At 43.8% G+C, this 23067-nt stretch overlaps 1 protein-coding gene across 1 annotated transcript in view; it reads right to left on the bottom strand.

The window, feature by feature from the left end:
- Window positions 1–23067, bottom strand: part of HAS2 (hyaluronan synthase 2) — a 63685-nt gene that overhangs the window by 7589 nt on the left and 33029 nt on the right. Inside the window, exon 3 of the mRNA XM_078686825.1 lies at window positions 2212–2313. Coding sequence (XP_078542951.1) covers window positions 2212–2313 — 102 coding nt within the window. The remainder of the gene's footprint in view (window positions 1–2211; window positions 2314–23067) is intronic.

The following is a 23067-nucleotide window of genomic DNA, read 5'->3' as shown; positions in this document are numbered from 1 at the left end:
CTCTTCCATCCACTCTGATCCTTGATCTGCGATCAGTGGTACCATTGGCATGTTCTATCCTTTCTGATCCATGCTGTCTTCTGTGTGATGGGCTATCCTTGCTCTGTGCTCTGTCCCCTCTGTTCTATGATTTATCTTTCCATACTCATCAGCTATACTCTCTGCTCTTTGCTGCCTGTGCCATGCTATGTCTTCCTGCCGTCATGCTCCAATGCCTCAGCCACGCTGCCCATAAAATTTCCCATCATCGATACGCTATGATAACAGCACCTTGCAGCTTCAATGGTCAGATATCATATCTTCACATTGCAAAGGATTTGGCAAAGGTGTACTAGAACCTTTTCCATGTGTAATTATGATTTATCTAAAGTGAATGCAACAGGCTTAGTAGACCTACATGAACACTGCCAATTGACTTTTTCCTAATTAGTTATGCGAGCATTACTTCTTCACACACCTTGAGGGAACAACAGGCGAAACGAAAAAAATGAGAACAGAGAATGGTTAAGAAGGAGTGAGGTAATATAGAATGCAGGTGACAGTACAGATGAGAGTGGACAAGTGGTAGGGAAAAGGGAAGGGCGAAGATGGTGGGAGTATTAAAGTATATTAAGATGAGAAAAGGACAAAAATGTAGTTGATGGTTTAGTAAGTAAATTAAAGAAGAATGGGCAAATAAATACATAAACACATTGATTAATAAATACATCAAGTAAGGCATAAACTAATTAATTTACACACCAATATATGAACGAATGAGTGAGTGAGTCAATTGATGGGGGAAGTAATTAATGAAGACACACAACACCACTGGACAAGGACTTTGGGTGCCTCAGGGAGAAAACAGATCAATAAGGAAAACCCAGCTCTCAGAAGGCAAAACAGGCACACAAGAAACAGGGTGAAGATGACAGGGAGCGAAGAGATGGAAGGCCACTTGAGGCAAAGGGAGAGAAGCAATGGATGAATAGTTATTTATACTATGAATGTCCTAATCACAAACCACTACTGTGGTGCAGGTATTCTGAGCTTTATGGTGCACGGTGCAGGCCAACAGGTTGATAATCATGAGCAGTAAGTGTCATTATCAGAAAATTGTTCCTTCAAAGCTTTGCTTCCCCTCACCCCCCTGAGAGACCTTGGAGAGAGTGCAGAGTTTGCAACTTACCTGTCTGTAAAAGTCGTGCACTTCACCCAATCGACCGCAAATAATTTTCGACAAAATTGCAGTCTGTCTAGGTGAACCCTCGACTCTGTAACTACAGGCTGCAACCGTGATCCATTCTGAAATGATTCCGGTCATGCTTTCTGGTATTCAATGGAGGTTCTGTAAGCTATTCAATCAAGTTCACAAAAAGGATTGGACGCCCAGCATTAGCAGATTTACAAGCCCCTTGCGTCACTTTAGCACCGCCGGTGCGTCACTTTTGGGAAGCAGCAGCGGGGTAAAAGTTGCGGCCCATTTAAAATGTGATGCATCTAGGGAGATGCGTCGTGTTCTAAAGCCCTGCCTCACATTATACCTGCGCCAGGTATAATGTATGCAGAGTAGGAGTTCCCATGCAAAAAGCCATGTAGAACTGGCGCAGTGAAATGTACGAGATTTTACTGCTTCAGACCAGGAATAAGGATTGACAGGAAGGCATTTTACATGGGACCTACCTATGTTTTCTGGTGCATTGCTAGAATTGCATCACTTTTGTGACAAACTCCAACAATGCGTCACTTTTCCTCCAACAGATGCGTCAGAATGTCTGACGCATCTGTAATTCCTTGCGCCATGGTGCACCTTATTGTAAATAGAGCGCATCCATGGTGGCGCAAGGACATTTGAAGGTGATGCAAGGAAACTGACCCATCTAAGCAGATGTGTGAGTTCCTTGTAAATCTGCCCCAACGTGCTTTATCAAATGTGACGCAATTGACCCAAACCTACCCCCCTGAGAACAGGGAGTGGAATCCACTTCTCTCACACCTGAGAATGAAAGTAAAATCTGCTTTCCAAGTATTAGTGCTAAGTAGCAAAACTATAGTTAAAGTAAAACAATGAACAGACTTATTCACTTCAAAATCCCCTCCTGTGATGATTTCAACAAAGAGAGCCGTGTACATTTATAGCATCCTTTCACAGCCAAAGTGGTATCTTGGCGCTGACAACAGACATTTATTGTTACCACATCAGTGGTACTCAGTTGAAGATGCTTTGCTCACCTGCACATCCCCGCCAACACCACCGACCATCATGTCCTCCTCCAGCACTTTCACCATCTCCACGGACGAGGCGGGGTCCAGCATAGTGTCAGAGTCACACACCTACACAAACACAAAGCATCAGGTGAGGACACGGGACGTGTACTAGAGCGGAGGGTCAGTTCTATTTATATCCACACACGAGCCCCGTTCAAGGCTGTTACTTGCACTGAAGGGCGTCAGTGTGAACGAACCAAGCTAATCACCCACTGAAAGAAAACATTCTTTGGAACTGACCTCACAAAGCCACATCTGTATTATGACGCCGATGAAGAAAAGATGTATTTATTTTAGCACTGTACTAGACTGTGAACATGGCACTCACACACGCTTTTTGGCTTTAAGAATTGTACTTTTCACAGAGGGACTTTTGAGCATAATTTGAACAGTTCAAATAAAAGTTATTTCCCATACAGAGGTAGATTCTTTGATTAATTCCACTTACACGTATGTGTGCATTACATTTAAAAGGTCATTCATACTTGTTCAAAGATATTTTATACGGTTTCTTATGTTTTTTTATCCCACTCCTTTCCCTGGCACTTCCTTGCCTCCCCGTTCATTCAGCTTGGTACATTCCATAGAACGTTGTGGGGTTCTAATGAGGCAGTTAGTCACGGAGGCCGTTATTCGGCTTGAGCTCTCGGTGTGCATGTTGTGAGTAAACTGCTCACTTTACTTATCTAAGTGTGCATTGCATGGTGTGGTGTTACAGTAGCATATAGTGAGGATATTCACTAAAGTAGAGTGTGGTGCAAGCTCCACACACACAACCTCAGGGTGTTCTTTTTAATATTGATGTTTTGTAGTCCACCCTCAGGCGTGTTCAACACCAGTTAGTCAGGCCTCCCTAAGTTTAGGTGAAGAATGTGATTTCTACATGATCAGTGGGGCGTAGGGAGAGAAAAAAAATCAAACTCTTCTTATTGAACGTGTGTTGTTCTGTGGCTATCTCTTTGCTAAGACATGAACTCTTGGCCACTTCAAGGGTTTTGTGGCTCTTTTAGTAGCCATTTTAACAGGGACAGAGTGGATAAAACAGACAACAGTCTTCTTCCTGAAAGCGGCGGCTGAGTCCAAAGAATGATCTCCGTCCTCCCACGCGTCACTTTACACTGGCTTAAGGAATCCCTGTGGCGGTGATGATGCTCATTCGGATGGGCAGATGGAATCTACTCCAGAAGGAAAGTGAAAGAACTTTCTCTCCTTGGACCTGTTGAGCACCAAGGGAAGTATGAAAGCTCCCTTTATTTCACAAAAATAGTCTCTTCTAACTGATTTCTTTTCGCCTCCTGGTCTTATCCTGAGTACTCAGAAAAGTAGTATCTGGTCCATCCTTGTGTGCACTTATACATTCCTCATGCATGCCTTTGATTCTTCTCTGAAACTAAACTCACCCCTCAACCTCAGCAAATGAATCTTTCCTTTTCTAACTGGAGCATCTCAAATAATTATTCCTATTCTATTTTAGAATGACAGCCACACTGCACTCCAGCATCTTTCCATTTCTTGACTGTACTCTGGGAATGCTCTCCTATTTGACCTTAGAACTGCTCACTTTTCCCCATTCAAAGCAATGCCAAAGCTTGATGCTGCCTCCAAAACAACTCACATCACCCTTGACATTGGTGAACCCCACTAGCTTCCTCTTTAAGCCCACATCACCTTCAAAGCTCCTTCTGTTGGCTCCAAGGTGATTAACTTTAACCATTCTGTTTACCTCTCTCCAAAATTTAACATTGCCATGGGTCTGGTGTCCACCCATAGCAAGTGGCTACTTTGCTTGACATCCTCTGCAGTAAAGTCGCAACATCGCTTAAATTGCTTCTCGTTAACTGGAGACTTGTCTCCGCCCGGTTCTTACCATTCACAACATATTGAAAGCCTATTTTTTGTCTTACTTTATGATACACCAACATCTTTCCACTTCAAGCCCGGTCTTCTACGTTCTCCAACCCTCCATCTTCTTCTTCCTATGCCCTCCTTACTTTCTCGATTTTTGAGTAATTTTATATCTACAATATTTATGGCTAATTCCTTCTTATTACTGTGTTTTTTAATGTATAGTTTAACTTTTGTATTTTAAGCAGTGCAAAGTCTAGTCGTACCGTTCAAAGCTGTACTCAAATATAAAACAATTAGATGTGTTCTCACTCCCATTAGCTTTCCGTGACTTTCTAGACACACCGATGGCATCTTTGAGTAAGGGTCCTACAAAAAGTGTCCCATAATTGGTACTGGTGGATACATGGTCTTTGCATTTCCCTTTTTGTCAAAGACGTCAGATGAGGATGACCACTTAAAGAGCAAAAGATGGTACGTTTTTAGGAGAGCTGGTTAGCAGTGTTGTTTGCTGTGATTCTGTATATACTTCTTGCCCCATCTCTCATTGACCTTATGGGTCCATGAGAACTTCATCATGTGATTTAAACCTGGGGGGCCTCATTTATGAAAAGTGACTCATCGCTGCGTGAAAACAGCGATGCGCCACTTTTCACTGCGCCCTCCTTGCACCACCAATGATGTGTCATATTTACAGTGTGACGCATCATTGCGCAAGGAGTTACAGATACGTCAGTATTTCTGACGTATCTTTATGGTGCAAAAGTGGCGCATTGCTGGAGTGGGTCAGAAAAGTAACGCAACTCCAGCAATGTGTCCTTTCACATGGGACAAGCCCCATGTGAAAGGGCCTGCGTTAGTCTTACGCCTGCTGTGGTGCATCTCAGTCTGAGTTAGTTAAAACGCACCTATTTTGGTATTTAGAAAACAGATATACGCACAACTATTAAAAACAACTTGTCTCACTTCAGTAGATATAGCTATTTTACAGTTCAAGGACAGGGAAAGTGAGAAAGAATTTAAATGGAACTCTGTACAAGCTGCATTATCAGTATCAGAGGAGGATCCAAAAACTACAATGCTAAAAAGGACTCTGAAGATCATCATCTTGATTAAGGTATGGGAGCTTATGTTTAGCAGAGGATTCCTTACACGCTAAAATACCAAAAGGTACAAAAACATAACATGTGGTGTAGGGTGGCCACGAAGGCATCTCACTTCTCTACCACCATCTTCAATAAGGCCGTAAAATCGAGATCAGGTGTCAGAATATCATCAGTAGAGCAGAGGTGACCAATCTTATGAGGATATCCTACTGATTTGACAGAGATCCAATGCCAGTGGAACAATATTAGACACCCACAGTGTACAAACAAGTGCCTAGAGAAGCACAAGGTCACCTTGTGTATATTTTATGCCACCAGTGGTCACTTGAGATTATTTCATCAAGAAACATGCAGCCTCTTCCTTAAAAAAAAGTGGAATGGCGAGCAATCAAAAGAACAGATAGAAATAATGCTAAGGTACGGAATGTAAACATGTGCTGTTTTCCTGCATAGGTGCCTTATCATCAGTTTAGGTAGAAATAAAGGGATGCTTAGACATTTGTACTTTTATTAACACTGGTTTATGGAAAATCGGAGTTGTCTACTTTAGTTAGTTCACTTGAATGACAGGGTGTATGGAGTTCACTTGACCAAATTAGTCTGGAAGGCACACTGCACATTTCCGGTTATTGTTTATCTTAAAAAAGGAACTCATTGGTCATCAGTCCATTATACATCAGTAGAAAGTCATGTTGATTGCATTTTTAAAACTCTTGACAGTCCTCAAAGTTGATGAGCTTTGATGCTTGGGATTATCCGTTCATGCAATAGCTTTCACCCGCGCTGCCTGTTCTGTAAACCCTGCAACCATCGTCTGCAGGTCTGTGTTGTTGATATTACATATGATCTTTAACAGAGTTGACATCAAATTCTAGGTATTTTTGACTTAGTCAAACTAAAATTACATTGATTTGAGACATTTGAAGAATGAAGGCTTTGGAAACTTGGTTGATTTCATTATGGTCAAGTCACACTTGCTTTAGAAGTATTACAGTAGAAGAGAACCAGCTTGACTATCCTCTGCTTTTGCAAGGCAACAATAATCTAGTAACAAGGTACATTTACATATTTCAATGGTATCTGTATGTTCTCAAAAGCTTTTAGTTATAGAGACAAAAATTATCAAATGATTTTTTTTCTGAATTCACTTATCTGGGTGGCAGTACTTTTCTTCTTTTAGTCACTTATTAAAATGAGGACTCTCAGCAGCAAACAAACTAATACGAACAAATGCTTGATAACATCTATGTGTAGCAGATACCCTCAGAGACACACAATTGGCTCTATTCATCACACATCTGTACAACTTAGTTCACAGGGGTGTTCTTTGCAAACCACCATCAACTCTTCCACTTGGGGACCTCAAGATCCAAGAAACTCCCCACTAATGCAGTCTTTCAAGGACCCATCCTCTCCACTGGATCCCCAATCTCTTACACCCTCTTATACATGCTTACTGACAACAACATTGAAAGACATAAATGTACTCTTGATACACAACTCAAAATCTCCTTGACTAGTGACAATGAGCGACTCAGACCCAGTCTCAATGTAATATAGAACTGTTTGACAAATAGCCACAAAAAACTCAACCAAAGAAACACAGAATGCCTTGAGATTGTCAACGACCCCAAACAACGACATGACCAAGCTTAACTCTCAGCCAGGAATCTAAACGACTTTGCCCACTAGCTGACAACCAAGGTAAGCTCACATGGAGTCATCCTTGACAAAGACGTGTCCTTCAAAGAACACACCTACAAAAAAAACTTAGGGAGCATGGTATCAGTCCTTCCTTCTGAAAAAAATTAAATCCTGTGTACCCTATTTTGAATTCAGGACAACAGTGCAAGCATTAGTCCTTTCTTGCCTGGATAGAGGAATGCCCTGCTTAACAGTCTCCCTAATAGAAATCTGACACGCAGAATAGTATGCTGCTATCTGTAGTATGGCTCATCAAAGGCCTCTAGAAGTTCAATTACATCAGCCCAACACTAATAGAATAACACCAGCCCACCATTCTAGCCTGAATCGTCTTAAAGATATATAAGGCCATCAGACACAGTAGCTCTGTGTAAGTGGCTGAGAAATTAACACGTTTAGGGCCAGATGTAGGTAAATCTGATTTACTGACTCTAGAATACCGAATTTTACCGATTCGCTATTCTAGATTCGGTAAACCAGATGTAGGTAAAAATTCGGTAATTTTTACCGAATCTGTAGGATTCGGTAATTACCTAATCGGTATTTACCGATTCGGTAATTGCCATTGATTCCTATGGGCCTACAGGCCCATAGGAATCAATGTCAATTACTGAATCGGTAAATACCGATTCGGTAAAATTACCGAATTTGCAAGGGTGACAGGGTGTCACTTTGACACCCTGTTGCACCCCTGATTTTGGCTGTGTGCCATGTGACACTTAGGGCATGTATGTGTGCCACATGGCACAGGTGTACATGCACAGATGTGCATGTACACAGGTATTCGTTATTTACCATGCAATAGTATTACATGGTAAATAACGAATCGGTAATGGCCTGTGGCAGTGTTTGAACTGCCACCTACATCCGGATTTACCGATTCGATATATTTACTGATTCGGTATTTTACAGAATCGGTAAATTAACCGAATTGGTAAATTTACAGATTCTGTAAATTTGAGGGCCCCTACATCTCCATTTGCAAATACCGGTCGGTAACGGCCGAAATCGGCCGTTACCGACCGGTATTTGCCTACCTACATCTGGCCCTGAGTGGGTAGCACCAAACCTTGAGTCAAGGCATGGTCTTGCTGGCGATAAAGAAATGCAAGAAGGGAAAGACCAGAAGACAGGTCTTCTCCATCTACTTATCCAACATCTGGAACAACATTCTCATTAACACCATGATGGTCCCCACCCTCCTTCAATTCAGAAAGAAATTGAAGTCCCTTCTCTTCACTATTAGGCCTCAACAGGTTATGTACAACGCTCATTTCATAAACAACCTTGAATGATATCCCAAGCCTCTAGTACATTTTTCATCAGTCTAGCTAGGTTTTCACACTCAAAACGTTGCAAATTAACTGTGACCGAGGGCAGATGTAAGTGTATTTCAAATGTGGGATTTAGGGGAAAGCATATCCCCACTGTAAGAATATTTTCCCATGCAGAAACATTGTTAAATTATGAAAGCATATTAATTAGCATTGCATTTTTATCTTCAGAATTTCCATAAATACTAAATTCTTCAGTTTTATCCTTGTGAGTTACCATGAAAACAATGACTGCCAATCTGTTTTACTGGGGTAATCCTGTAATTCCTTAAGAATTCCATGCACCTCTGAAACATGATCTATTGCTCTGCCTATCTGGATTTCCGTCTGTCGGTATATTTGGATTTCTCTCTTAAGTTTCTTAAACAAGATACTGCAAGTAAATAACAGAATTGTTGGGTTCACAATATCTCACAAATTTCGAGGACACAGATAAAACCTGCAATATATGCAAGACATAGATATTAAGGAAACGAAAGTGATCAAAAGAGGACTGAATTGCTTCCTGTAACATTGCACTCCATAACTAGACCCGATTAGGGATGACTAGAGACAGATGTTACAGAGAAGCACATGTGTTGAACCATCAGTGGGTATGAAAGCTGTGACTGTGCACTTAATGAGGAATTAAGCAGTGCTGCAGCTCTCATGTCAGTATTCTGCATACAGCGAGTGTATACAGCAACTTTAGAAGGAGATATCCCTATAGGTAACTATTGCCCATTCTACAACTGGCTCTTCCCATCAAACATTCCACAGCATCATCACTCACCAACATTCCACACCACAGTCACACAGGCTGAGCAGCAGATACAAGGATAATCCCTTCTCTACTGAAAGAAGATGTGTGACGGCCAAGCACTGCATGAATTGTGACTCCTCCCAGAAACATTCCATAAGCATAAGCCGCCTCAGCACAGAGGCCATGGGGCCATTAATAAGCATGAATCGTGCACAGATGGGGACCTTCCCAGGGTGGACACAATGGCAGGTATGCACAGAACATTTACAGAACGTGTTTTAGGGTGGGCTGCAGAAAGCAGCACAGTGATCTAAAACCTCCCTGAGTACATTGCACCATACACAATTGTTGCTTTCAATGTCCTGAATAATAATTATAAACCTAATTTAAACTTAATTTTAGACCAGTGCAAGATGAAGACAATCTTGCACTACTGGTTGACCAGAGATCCAGAACTCAGAGGGTATTTCGGTGGAATAACACGTGGACCAAGGAATGCTTGATCAAATTCAGTGTCTTTTTCCAGCTCCGGGGAAAATAGCAGACCCAGATCCACACACATTTGCCACTTGATGGGGCAGTTCGTGAATCTGTCTGGGCCTTTTCTCACAGCTGTGGTGCACTGGGTTAAGACGGGGTAGTAGGAGGGCAAAGCTGGTTGCATTCGAACAATTTGACATCAGACGCGCCCCCTCCCTGAATATCTTCAAGAAGACACTCAAGACGTGTCTCTTCGATTGAACGGAGTTGCTACCTCCCTCCCCTCCAGCACCCTCACGGGTGAGTAGTGTGCTTACAATTCCCCTGATTGATTGACTGATTGATTCGAATTGGAGAAATCCTTTTATGCCCGCCCATGTTGCAGTATGCTGATGGGCAGGGCCCGGGCGCAGCAGCTACCCTCAGGCCCTGCAGCTCTGCCAGCACGTCTCGGCCTGTGATCTGGGCCTGGAGTTTGCAGAAGAAATGATACCCCACCCCATTGACTTCGGGAAACTCATAGTTGTCCTATGTCTTTTTAATGTTTAGCATTAAAAAGAGTATTCTAAAGCCCCAAAAATGTCAAAGCCTGCAAGCACTACAGCATTCACTTTTTGTAACTGGAATCGACTGTCATGATAGTGTCACTCACAAAACATGGCAGTGTTAAAGTTGATGTCTCATTTTTAGGGCTCGGCTATAACACGCTGAAAGCGCGTTCTCGCCGAGAACTATTGTCGGCGTCTCAGCAGTCTGAGACGCCGAAGGGAGACAAGACCTGGCCGCGCGCAGCGTTTTTCCATAGGATAACGTTGTGCGCGCGGCCAGGTCTTGTCTCCACAGCCTGGCAGTGCAGAGCGGATCGCGTCGCGCGCCTCTCCCTCTCTGGAATGCAGGGGGAGTCTGCATACTAGCGCGCGGCGGCGATAAAAGCTTCGCTGAGCGGGCTGGGCTGCACACAGCCATTCCAAGGGCGCCTTCTTTCATGTGTTGAAATCAGCCACCTCTATCCAGCTTCACTGGAGGAGATGGAAAACCGCTGCACGCATTGTGGCGCAGTTTAGTTAATATTTGTTAAAAATTGCTAAATAAGCATGACTAGGATCAATGCGTTTTACCTTTCTCACCTTTAGCTACACCTGCATCGTGGAACTCATTTTCCTTGTTCTATCTACGCAAGTAACTTGTACAGAATGCTTGCACGTTTGTTTGTCGGTCGTGCGTGACACTCTAGCTCTGAAGGTTACTTGGCCTCGCCGCCATCAGATATGTGGCAGCCTTGCCAGCTGCTGCGTCGTCGCTTGCTCAACAGTTCATGACCAGATCATGTTACTGGGCCACTAATCTTTGTAAATCTCATTTCGTTTAGACTTGATTACCCTGTACTTCACACGTCCTCTCCTCCTGCTATTACCAGGCAAAGGTGCCGTTTCGTGGGCTTCAGTGGCGGATCTGGGCGGTAGCGTTAATGTTCACTCTACTGAACAAACGGGGCGGGAGGATTTAGTTGCAATATGCCGGCGGGAGTTCGATTTTACGATGGGTCGGCTTCGAATCGCATGCAATTTACCTTCGGGGCCCTGCCCTCGTATATGAAGTATTTGGTGTTTATAGGGCGGGGTGTGGGTAAATGTCCATACACATTACTAGCCATGCTCACCTCCGATCCCTGTCGAAATCTCAACCTAGGCAACAGCTCGGCAACTCTTTCTCAGATCCAGGAAATGGCCCTGACCGCCCCAGAGAGGCAGCTGCAGAGGCCGGGCAGTCTTAGGCCCCAGGCCCTGTGTCTGTCCATGGGTGGAAGGCGGAGCCGCAGGGCAGAGGGTGCGCAGCTCGTGGCAGCTGTGCTTACATGCGGCTACGAACATATATTTATTGAGGCTATTGCTCAGCACCTGCGCTAGAACCCCACACTAGTAAGGCCAGAGTCTCCATGTCACCCTTTCTACAAGGCTTTGCAGTATGCAAAGATAAAACACAATTGATTGATTGATTGATTGAATACCTGCACCCTGCAGATTTGCGAGCGATTAAGCTATTGGCATTGTAAATGACAATGCCATTTATTTATGTTTTGAAAAAAAAACATTAATAAAAATAATGTCATGAGCAATGCCAATAGCTCTAACATTAACAATGCAGAGACCATTGCATTGTAAATGCTTGTTAAATGTAGCTTCGAAAGCAATTGTTTCACAATATTTAACTCTCTTACAACGAATGCAGGAGTGGTCACCGCCATGAGCTCCATCTTTGAAATGTGTTCAAGCCACTCATGTGTGTTTATTTGAGAACTGTGAGGTCTTGGTCAACTAATGAATGAAGATAACTGAAGTCAAGTGAAACAGTGAACAAATGTAGGGACGTTAACAACTTTTGCGGTGCTGCGCCGGCTATGCAACAGCTCAGCACCGCCAAAGCAGTGCAGGGACCGCCCACCAGATTACAAGTTGAACTTGTGTCTGGTGGTCTTTTCTGTCTTTTCTTCTGCGTTCCCATGACAGTGCCCTGAAAATGGGCCCTGCAATGGGAATGCAAAAGAAGTTCCAGAACGGCATGGACTATGAAGTACATGCTGCCCTGAAATTTGGGGTACATGTTGTGCCCCCCTGAATGCCTCCCACCTGGCAGGGCCGGCTTTAGGCATGTGCAAGCTGTGCACCTGCACAGAGCCACCAAACCCCAGGGGCCACCACGCCAATATATATCCTTAATATATTAATCCTCTGAGGATGGATACATATTTGCGGGGTGGCCCCTGGCAGGGATTTGGCGGCCTCCAGCTCTGTTCCACTTCTAAACACCCTGACCCCCTCCCCTCTTTACTGGCCTGCGCGCTCCGCCCCGCCAGGACCCTCTCTTCCGGGCCCCCTACCTACGCTCCCTGCCCAGGGCCACCATGAGCCTAGAGCCGCCCCTGCATCTGGGGGCTGGGCCATGGGGCCCTCTAGGGCCCCTTTTGTTTCCCCACTGCCAGCCTTTTCATGGCAGTGAGCCCACCATGAAAAGGCTCCCAGAGAGAAAACTCATTTTATGCTCGGCAGACATGGCAGTCCAACCTTGCATATTATATAGGCCCTTTGCACTGCACCACAGCCATTGAACGGAGGTTCCCTGCACAGCCGGCGCAACAGTGGATGGTCCTAAAAGCTGCCTCATAATGAGGCGGACACAGAACTGCTAACACTTCCACATAGCGACTATGGCGGCCCAAGAACGCCAGACTCGAATTCGGGCACATTGCTCCACAAAAGAGGACCTCTCATAACCATCTCTTAGATGTTTAATGTTTAGAGAAGCAATAGAGTAAATTCCTTTTATTAAGCGTACATTTGTGAATTCAACACCATTGATGTTCTTGTGTGTGTAAACTGAAAAACTGAGAATTCCCCACAAGTAGCTGGAAGGCAGTGAAAAGATAGAGCACATTTAACATTGTTATCTCTTGAAAAGAGTAAGGTTACTCATATACCAGAGCTAAAACCGTAGAGTCATCTTAGAAATGCTAGAGTTGATCCAAATCAATAGATTTCCAAGTGTACCTCCTCTACGCTCTTCATGCTGCTTACAGTCTATATATTTAAATAAAGTGAGCTCAAACTGCGTAGACTGCAACATAGACATGATGAGAGTCCATAGGTGCATTCAATGGGTGGCTTCTATTGGTACCATAGGGGATTCCCTTAGATGACTAGTTGACTAGAGAGCGCTGGCGGTACAACAAAGTGCAATGAATTCTCACAAAGTAATTACCCGAAGGGTATATCACACCAAGGCAGAATTTCTCTGAATGATAGGGGAAGTTCCACAGTACACCTACATAAAACTAGCATGTATGAACGATATGCATACTTCCCCATGGGGCTCTACAGTTAGTAAGGCCAAGATTCTTAAAACTCAAAGATCACTTGATACAGAGGCGTGTGCATGAACATTGTGGTGATTTAAGACTCTACCCAATTCTTTGAGTCATTAAGCATGTGCTAGGCAAAAAAAAGAATTGCTTCACTTACCTCTAGGGTTGTGTGAAATTTGCGTAATTTCCCTTGGTTTGATTCGATGAAATCTCAGAAAAATTGTGTGAAATCGCGCAAAATGCAAACTAGGCATTTAGCACTACATTTTTGTGCGAAATGCATCCTATTTTGGACTCGAGGACGCATTTCACACTAAAAAAAGTGCTAAAAACTCAAGGGCGGCGAACAACATCTCGTGTATTGTGTGTGTGTGTGTGTGTGTGCATTGTTCCTGTGCTTCCATGATAGGATTTTTACCTGAACTAACTTGAAATTACTCGTTATATAATGGAGTAATTTTGGTTATTTTGCATAAAACGCATCAGCCGTAATTCATTATGCCAACACAACGAAAATTTTGCACGGGCCTACTTCCCTGTTGTTTGACAATTGTTACCTAAAGCTATGCATGTGGATTCTCTGCATTGCATAAAATACACATAAATAGCATTAGAAAGATCTCGACACTACAAAAATTGAGTTATATTTCCTCTTTTTACACATAGATGAATTTGGAGAAGACAAAAATGTCAATCACATTCAGGGTATTAAATGGGGAAGAAAGGTCTATAAATTGAGCAATATGTAGCGCCTATGTGACCCAATATATATACCCTGGGTAGTTAAAGACCGCTCTACCATTCAGCAATTGTCTTAGGGAATAGCTCTTTATTTGACCTTGAAATGATGTTTGGGGTTGGAAGGCTTGCCCGGACTTGATTACATTTCCTTCCCCATGATTTAATGTCTTCATTTTATATGGTTACTACATATTTAAATGTATGAGTCTTGCTGTGCATCACCTTTACCATTTCACTCATGTTGTTTGAATATTGTTGTAATTAGATTGTGCACGAGTTAGTTATTTCATAAATGTTGAATGCTGTACTTCTCTCAGCACATCCAATTTTAAATCATGTAAAAACACGTCTTCTATATGTTTCTTTTGCTGCTGTGCGTGTGAAACGCCCATATTTAGGAATCTTGCAAGAATTTGATTTGCCAAACATAAATCTTAGGACCCATAAGTTCAGGATAGAGCGCACACATACTGAGTTGCAGCGCAACAAATGCATTTTAAAGCTGACAGGGCGCAGTGACGCCGAGGGGAGAGCCCTGGCAGAAGCGCCAGGTGCAAGCGTGGCGCCTCCTGCCAGAAATCTGTCTGTGGCCCGCCAGCTGCTGCCTAGATTCACAGCATCCATGTGCAGGCCGCTGGGAATCACCGCGCCGAGGAAACCGAAAACCAATCACCAGCAAATGCGCACAGCTCGCACCGGAGGAAGTCCTGGGAAACGGGAGAAGGCAGGAAGTGCACCATTTAAATTACACAGCGACACGCGCTTCGGCTCGGACGACGTCACGATTGAGAATAATTGGGCATCAGATTTGTACAACTATTAGAGCGCGGCTCCGAGGTGATGCGCAGCTGTGGAAGGACACCGAGGAGTTCATGCTAGAGACGCGAGGTCACTGCAGGAAGCGGGACTAATCGCAGCACAACAGGGAGGGATTGTGGAAACAAGTACAGTGAGTTAAGGATCCCGCAGCTTTGGAACTGACACAAAATGGCTTTTCATTGACAGGCGGGGTGCAAAGAGAGTGACATGATAATTAGGACAACACAACTCTACAGAGGCCCTCAATCCTCGATGAAAAATGGCTGCCCGCGTGAAAGGCCACCATTGATCATTACAATCATTAGCGAAACCACGTGGGTCCAGACTGACAAGGGGCAGCATAGAATGTTCCAACAAATCACCGAGGAGGATATCCCAGGGCATTGTGGGGGATAGGAATAATTGCTCCCCATGAAACCTGGATGGATCTAGCTCTAGGCACTCCATTAAAAGTTTGTCCAGCAGATTCTGGGAGGCCGGCAATGATACATCTTTCTGTTTACAGCCTCCCGAGGCTACTTCATCGTCAAAGTTTGGGTCCGGAAAAAGGATCAGCACGAGAGGGAAAGACCACTGCTATCTTTGAAAAGACCACACAGTTAATGTCACTCTTGCAATGACTTCCATCTTGAAGAAGAATGTGTTTTATCTCATGGGAAATCCACTCGCCCACAAATCCATCCCAGATTTCATTTCAATGTAGGATGTCTCAAGCTGTCCTTGTGTCCCTGTTTCACAGTCTATTTTTTTATAAACCTGCATGCGCACAGAAAAGGCAACACAAATTGTTTGTGATCCACCATGGGCACTGTCATGTGGGCAACTAATTTCTTCAATTGAGGGTCTGTGTGAAGCGCTGCATGCCGAATACATGCTGCCTCTCTATGGTAGGGACATGGAGGAGAGACATGCAACATATGACAGGTTCCTAGATGGTCCAAGATGTTCTGCAGATCCGCTGATAGGCCATGATGCAAAACAGCATACTAAGTAGGCATCGCGACTCATGCATTAGCATGTCCACTGCAAAGGATACAGCCTTGTGGTCAAAAGACTGGGCAAAAGCCTTGACCCTGTGCCCTAGTAACAGTGAAGGCCGTAGGTACCTGACCAGCTAAAAGGCAAGGACTAGCAGTACCTTGGGGGGCAATGGTAGGCTCATCTACCTCATTTGGTGCCCCCATAAAGCAGGCTGAGGTGAAGAGAGAATTTTTTATGAACACATCCAAGTGTGCCCCTGTACATTCAGTGGAGGACCAATGGCAATGTCAGATTGTAATAGGGCACAAGGATGAGTCATGAAGGAGCACACCTCCCACATAATAATAAATCATGATAATACGTGGATTTATATAGCATGGCTAATGACCCCTGAGGGCCATTAGACGCTGTCCACAGGCAAGGGAGATTAAGTGATTTGCCCAGAATCACAGGATTTTGAGCCACCGCCAAAACTTGAACCTGAATACCCAGCTCCAAAGTCGGCGTCTGTGGCCGCTATGCCACATCCTCTCCTACATGGAAACATCCCGGGTGTCTGCCTTACACCGTGCATGGTGAGACAAACACAGTTGAAAGTGTGAAACAGCCCAGAGCCATTTCAGAGCCCTTTATGCTTTGTTTAGTACAGGGCCCTAAGGCTCATGCGCTACGTTTGTGAGAATGATAATCTCTTATTATGGATGCAAATGAAAGAACCTGTATTTCGGAGAATAGCTCTTTAAGCCCCTGTTGCATATGCAGCTGTAGTGCCAGGGGCACACTGAATTTGGAAGGCCTACCTCATTAAATCTGCTAGTGGGAATGTATGCACAACCACGCATGGTACGCAGAGGAATCAAAAACGAAGGAGGAATGACTAGAGGCATAGACCATCCAATCTAGAGAGATGGGCACAAAAGGCAGTTTCTTCTACTTAAATAAAGTAACTACAACTAACAGATGATCACCAGTTTCTGGGAGGCTGGCCACCATAGCCATTTAAGCATTTGAGCCAATTGTGGACGATAGTGAAGGTTGTTAAAGACCCTGGACTCAAGGTATATTGAGGGTAACGGCATTCAACAACTATTATAGTACCGAGCACAAGGGCTATAAGGCTATTAGAGTATTCCACTTACTAAGGGTAGGATGTTATAAATTAAAAAAAATGAATAAATAGAAAGACAACTATTTCATTGTTGGAGCAGGTCTGTATGAGCCATCATTGGCCCTGAGACAATTTATTGTCTTCAATGGAGCTCTCAGTATTACAGTGCTCTAATTCTGGTTATGGTCTCCAAAGAATACTCGTCCTCTTGCAATAGGGGCTGCAACAGGAGCTGCCCTCCGATATGTGAAGGATCCTGTGATCGTGACATAGGAACAATTGGGAAGAGATGTATGTGATGGTGATAGAAACCTTAGCATTAGATTATTGCTGAGAAATAAATGTGAGGGCAGAGCCTCCACATATTTAAAATAGCATTCTTTTATGCATATTAAGTACAGTAGTTAAATGAAATATAATCAATGTTGTCTAATGAAGATAGCTTTGATATTTTTGGCTTTCGATTTAGACAAAATGGTAAGGATTTCCACATTCATTTTTACAGATTTCATAGGTGTTTCCCACAAAATGGAACTTTCTTTTCCATATAAAATGGGGAACAAATGCCAGGGCTTTCATATAGTTTTCTGAAGTTATAGATTGATTCTAGTAATCAGAAATGACCATTGTAGATATTTCTGCAGCCCTACATAATGCTTATAATTATCATTAAGAACCACCAAACTTAATGTCTACCAGTACTTGGAATGAAATGACGAGGAAGGGTGTTCAAAGTCCTGAATCCTTGATTGCGGAAGCCATAGCAGATGGTACTTGGGCCGCCTTTTCATAGCAGTTCTCCGCCCTTAAAGACCATCTGCCATTAGGTCAGGAATATATATTTTGGATCAAGATGGATGCACCTTCACTGAAATTAGCTATTGCAGTCTTTGAATAGAATCTAACTATTCTCTGCTGCACAGATGGCAACACCAGCAACCAGAATAAAGTCACTGTTCTTGGGCAGTTTTTTCTACTTTTGGCACCACAGAAGAATCTAGTACCTTCGGTATGGGCCCTTGTCCAAAACATATTGCCCAGGCATCAAGGACCAATGCAATGTAAAGTGGAAGTTTCCTCAATTGAATGATTGTTTGATTCCTTGAAAATTAGGTAAAGCTTTTGCCAATGCCCCTGTGAGATATTAACAGCAAGGGCACATCTGCACCACGGCCTTGAAGCAACCCTGGAGGTGATTCACTTCTAGGGATCTTCCACATCTCTTTGTTGAGAGCCCTACGCATTCAATGTCAAAATTGAGGTACCTCTTCCGCGAATGTGATGGTGAAGCAATGACGTGAGATTAGTGTTTGTGCAGGCATACTCTGCAAGCTTGTCCCTGAGGGGAGCCTTGAAGACCTCTAAGAGGCAGGACTTAATGTTTAACTGCACCCTCATACATGGAGGCCCTCAGACACTCCATGAGGGGGTACCTGCCACTAACAGAGAAACACAATACAACGGGGGAACAGCTACTATCTCTTACCATGCTGTATGCAGTCCACAGTGGATGCGCTAACTTGACAAGCTAGCGTGTGTGCCAATAGAGTGATTTTTTAAAATTAATTTGTAGCTAGGCCCTTTCAGGTCAGGCATACCCAGTGAAGGTACACACTGGCTTAAACAAGGATCATGTGTCCCTTCTGAACCCAGCCTCTGGTCTGGGGACCCCTTGATAGCTTGTCAGAAGGATTTTAGGAACAGGTCTCCCTCCTATTCAAGTAGGTCATATCTACACACCTGATTGGGACCTGAGCAATGTATTGTGAAAACTCACAACTTTTATTTGAAAATCACCTGCAGAAAGCAGGGCTGGTGATTTTTTCTATATACCAGGTTTACTATGTAAGTTGTCCCATGTTCCAGTCTACCTTATTGCACAAGATTAAATGCGACAGGAAGATGTACAACAATAATTGCAATGTTGGAAAATGTGAAGAATGTGGTGCACTAAACTACGTCACACCCTGGTAGCCGTGCCACTTCATCTGTAATTACACAAAGACATAGGCCCTCATTACAAGTTGGCTAAAATTTGGTGCAGAGATAGGAGGGGGAGGTGAATTAAAATTACCAGGTGGTATCTCCTTTTGTCCCTTAAAACAAAACACCAACATTTTCTGCTTGCTCTCAGCAAGTGGAAAGTGTCAGGGGGATTGTCAATCATATGTCAGGAAGTGATGCAGGAGGGGTCCAGGGCATGCTTGTGTCTGTCTGAGGGAAGCATTGTTTGCTCTTCCCAGACTGCTTCAGGTGGCTCATAGAAACCAGGAAATCCGGCTGCCCAATGAACCCACCCAGCAGCATTAGTCACAGGCCCAATGTATCCGCGCCATAATTCTCAAGTCCACATTTTTCAGACCTGATAATTGTATTTGCAACTTAGAGTATTCACCCAGAGTTATCGCTGGGGTGAAATTTGCCAACTCATTCTGTGGGTCATACTGGGAGATAATCCAAGTCTGTTTTTGAGGAGCGCCAAAAGTCTTACAGGCTGGCCCATGTGCTGGTATGAGAGTATGCATGTTACATATCATGTTTTGTCTGATCATCAGCAGATTCAACACAGGAGCAAAATAGACTAGTGGCTCTTTATCTTGGTTGAGTAAAAATTTAAATATTGCTATTTTGGCATTTATTTTTAGATATGAATCTTAGGTAATATGTAAATTTGCTTGTCACACAGCAGCATGAAGCTGTCCCCTTACACTAGAATACATTTTTACTTCCGCTTCATTAAAACAATATATCCATTAATGATGAGAAATGATAACCATATTTGTAAGGAATCAATTAGGTATTTGTGAAACATAGTGAAACAACTGTTAGTTTGATGTGGCAGCTGTGCTTAGGCATGTTATCATGTTCTATAACAACTTCCAATAGGAGTAAGGTTCAGAACTTGTAACGCAGTAGTTTCAAGAAATACTCCATTGCCTTGGAAACAGCTGGGCATATTTTCAAACCCCTATCGCCATTACAACATCACTTTTTCTAAAGTTGTGGTGGCGAAATGGGCTTCGCCTTATCACAACGCAGCTTTAAGCCACTTAACGTGGCTTAATACCCCCTTGTGAATAAGGCCCCCTTTCACGCCAACGTGAAAGAGGTGGGCAATGGGTCTTATGGTGGGCGTTCCACTGCAACACCCATTGATTTTGATGCTGCCCCATTTTCACAAGGGCAGCCTAAATATGGGGGAGAGCCAAAATTAAGACCAGGGAAAACCTGGTCTTAAACAGGCGCAATGAGGAGAAATGTTTCATTTGTCCTCGTTTTTGCTGTTTCTATGTGTGCTGCGTTGTGCAGCAGACATAGAAACAGCAAAAGGCCATTGATTGATTATGTGCAGGAAGGTGACCCCTCCAACACATGCAAAATACAGTTTTAAAAAGTGACGTTTTGCTACATTTAAGTGTGTTGCAATAGGCAGCACACACAGAAGTTTCAAAATGCCCCTTCAGATTGTTTATGTGTAGGAAGGGACACATTCCAACACATAATCAATCTTCCCCTACAACTCAGACACCCTTGCTGTACGGTGCAAGGGTGTCTGCATTGGCTGTAGGTAGCTATAATAAGCACCAGCACAGGGAGAAATGCAGGGCTGCAACGTATCCTTGTAAATATGGTGCAGGCCTGCGTTTTGGAAGTGGCGGAGCGCAGCTTTAAGCCAAGGTGGCTAACGCTATGCTCCACCACTTCCTCGTAAATATGCCCTGTGTTTTCTAAATTTCAGGACACCCCAGACAAAGTTAAAAATGTAAAAAATGTAAATTGATACTTGTATAGCGCACTACTCACCCGCAAGGGTCTCAAGGCGCTTGTACGAATACCACTGTGGAACCCATCCTGGCTTTCCCTGTGAGGTGTCCACTCCTGGGCACCCCCAAGGTGGAGGCCTGGCATCCTTAGCATTGTGGGGGCCGTTGTGGAGATTAAGCAAGCTATTGCCCAGAGTTTCAGAGTGGGACTCCATGATTGGAATAGGCACCGAGGCGAGAATTATCAGGTCCGTGGAATTTTTTAGCCCAAGACCCGCCGAGGCGGGGAATTGAACCCTGGTCCCAGGCTAGACCTCTGCATCAGGGTCTGCCGCTCTAACCATTGAGCCACACTTCTCCACTTAAAGAGAAACAATCTACTGATTACATTTTAGGCTAGATTGTTTTCGATTGCTGAGCAGGCTATGCCAGATTGCCCCACTGGCATTGCCAAGCCCGCTCAGCTGTCCAGCACAGAGAAATCCTCAGTCACTGGGTGCAATCACCGCTAAATGCAGGTGGTGTCTCTGTGAATGAGGCTTTTTTTGGGATCACTGCCCTGCTTCTTTCCCTTCGCAGAATATCCGCGCTGCTCTGAGAAGCCGCAGCTCAATTTCTTGGAACAGTGCCACCAGAATCTGTTGGGTGGAGAAGTAACACATCTTCTGTGTCTGTTCCAAATCTAGAAGCAACATTAGCCAGATGTAATAGATCTGAAGGGAGGGTCCTTCCCTTCACGTCTCCTTTGGGGTCAGGGAGACCTGTCTGACTCATGTTCAAGTAAACTTGAACTTTATATGATTTTAGGAACAGACCGTGGCGATTTAGAGCTCTGCATTACTCCATGTCTGCCACACTACAATGGCTTGCGTCCAATGTTAGTACATTGAAGCAAGAAAATGTTTTCGCTCCTAGAGACCCACGGGCTTTGGCAACAGAAACAAAGATGTTCTTTTATTTCTGTGAGATGCTTTCTCAGTGTTGGAAGCCCCCTATATGTTTTAAGGTTCTATGTGTGTCACTGTAGCCTTTAGACCAACACCAACAGCTGGAATAGTCACTTTTGGGAGTTTCTTTCCATTGCAGAGTTATGCATCCCAAGCGGTAGGCCAGGTCATATAGGACGGTCAACCTCTCAGTCGATAATGACTATTCCATACCATCAGTAAAGTTCTTAGTGACTGCGTACAAGACATGCCAAGCCATGAAAATAAATCAGTCCGCACCTTCCGGCTCTCTGGGAACGACTATGTCAGACCCTCTGCATAAAGCTTTCTGGGATCAGTAAAACAATGGATGAAGCTGAAAGAATATAAGCTGGAGATACACCCTTCACCATGTCTGCAATAACACAGGAAAGGAACTCAGATTATACATGACACGGTGTCATGTTCTACGTTCATCTTTCTAAATTCGGGGAGAATAGGGGCTTGTACAGCTTGTTCCAGCCCAAAGATCCAGGGCTTCAGGTTGTCTGATAGAACCTCAACCTTCCACTTTTTCCACCCATGCCTTTTTGCTTAACTTAAATGGTGCCTTTTTTGGGTCCTGTGCGCTGGCATAATGAAAGAGGGGCCCCCTCCGGACTCAACCAGGGGCTTTCTGGCCAGAGTACTGTGCAAAGGGGGGCCCCTGGAGCTGGAGCATGGTGTTACACCACCGTTCCTGTGGAGTAATGAAATCTTATTGGCCAAGAAAAAAAAATCACATAATACAAGGGCTAAATGGAATAGTTTCCTACTTAAATATATTGCTACGGCTGCTTTAAATACTTTTGATGTTATGTTATAATATGTTATGTTATATGATATGTTATGTTGTGTTATGCTATGTGATATGATGTAGGCCGGGTCTGGTGGCTCAGTGGACTAATGCGTCCACCGTAGGAGCCTGTGTTTGACTTCATGGTTGTGGGTCCACTCAGCCTTTCATCCTTCTGAGGTCGATAGAATGAGTACCATTGAGTAGGGTAACAATAAACATCTGTTATTCAGCACCAAGATACCCGTCTGGGTGAACATGAGCTTTCCAAATACACACCTTATGGGATGCTGTGGTTCAATAAGTTATGTTATATAATGTTAGGTTATGAAAGCGGAGATTTGCATCACATTGCATTGCTATCCGTGTTGGCTCACAGCACTGTCAGGGTCAGGTATATTCACAACCTCTTCTGAAGGATTCTGTTACATGCTGGAATCTGTTTCTGACTGAGTAAAATCATTAGCAGTGGGGGTTTGGTTACTTTTTTATGACTACGCTTTACTGTATGAATTGTAATGTATGCTTGGTTGCATGTAGTGCAGTGTATGATTGATTGTATGTTTTTAGTGTATG

Source organism: Lissotriton helveticus, chromosome 4_1 (genome assembly GCF_964261635.1).
Source record: "Lissotriton helveticus chromosome 4_1, aLisHel1.1, whole genome shotgun sequence".
NCBI classification, from domain to species: domain Eukaryota; kingdom Metazoa; phylum Chordata; class Amphibia; order Caudata; family Salamandridae; genus Lissotriton; species Lissotriton helveticus.
The sequence above is the reverse complement of the archived record's forward strand: the minus strand, read 5'-3'. Positions and strand labels throughout refer to the sequence as shown.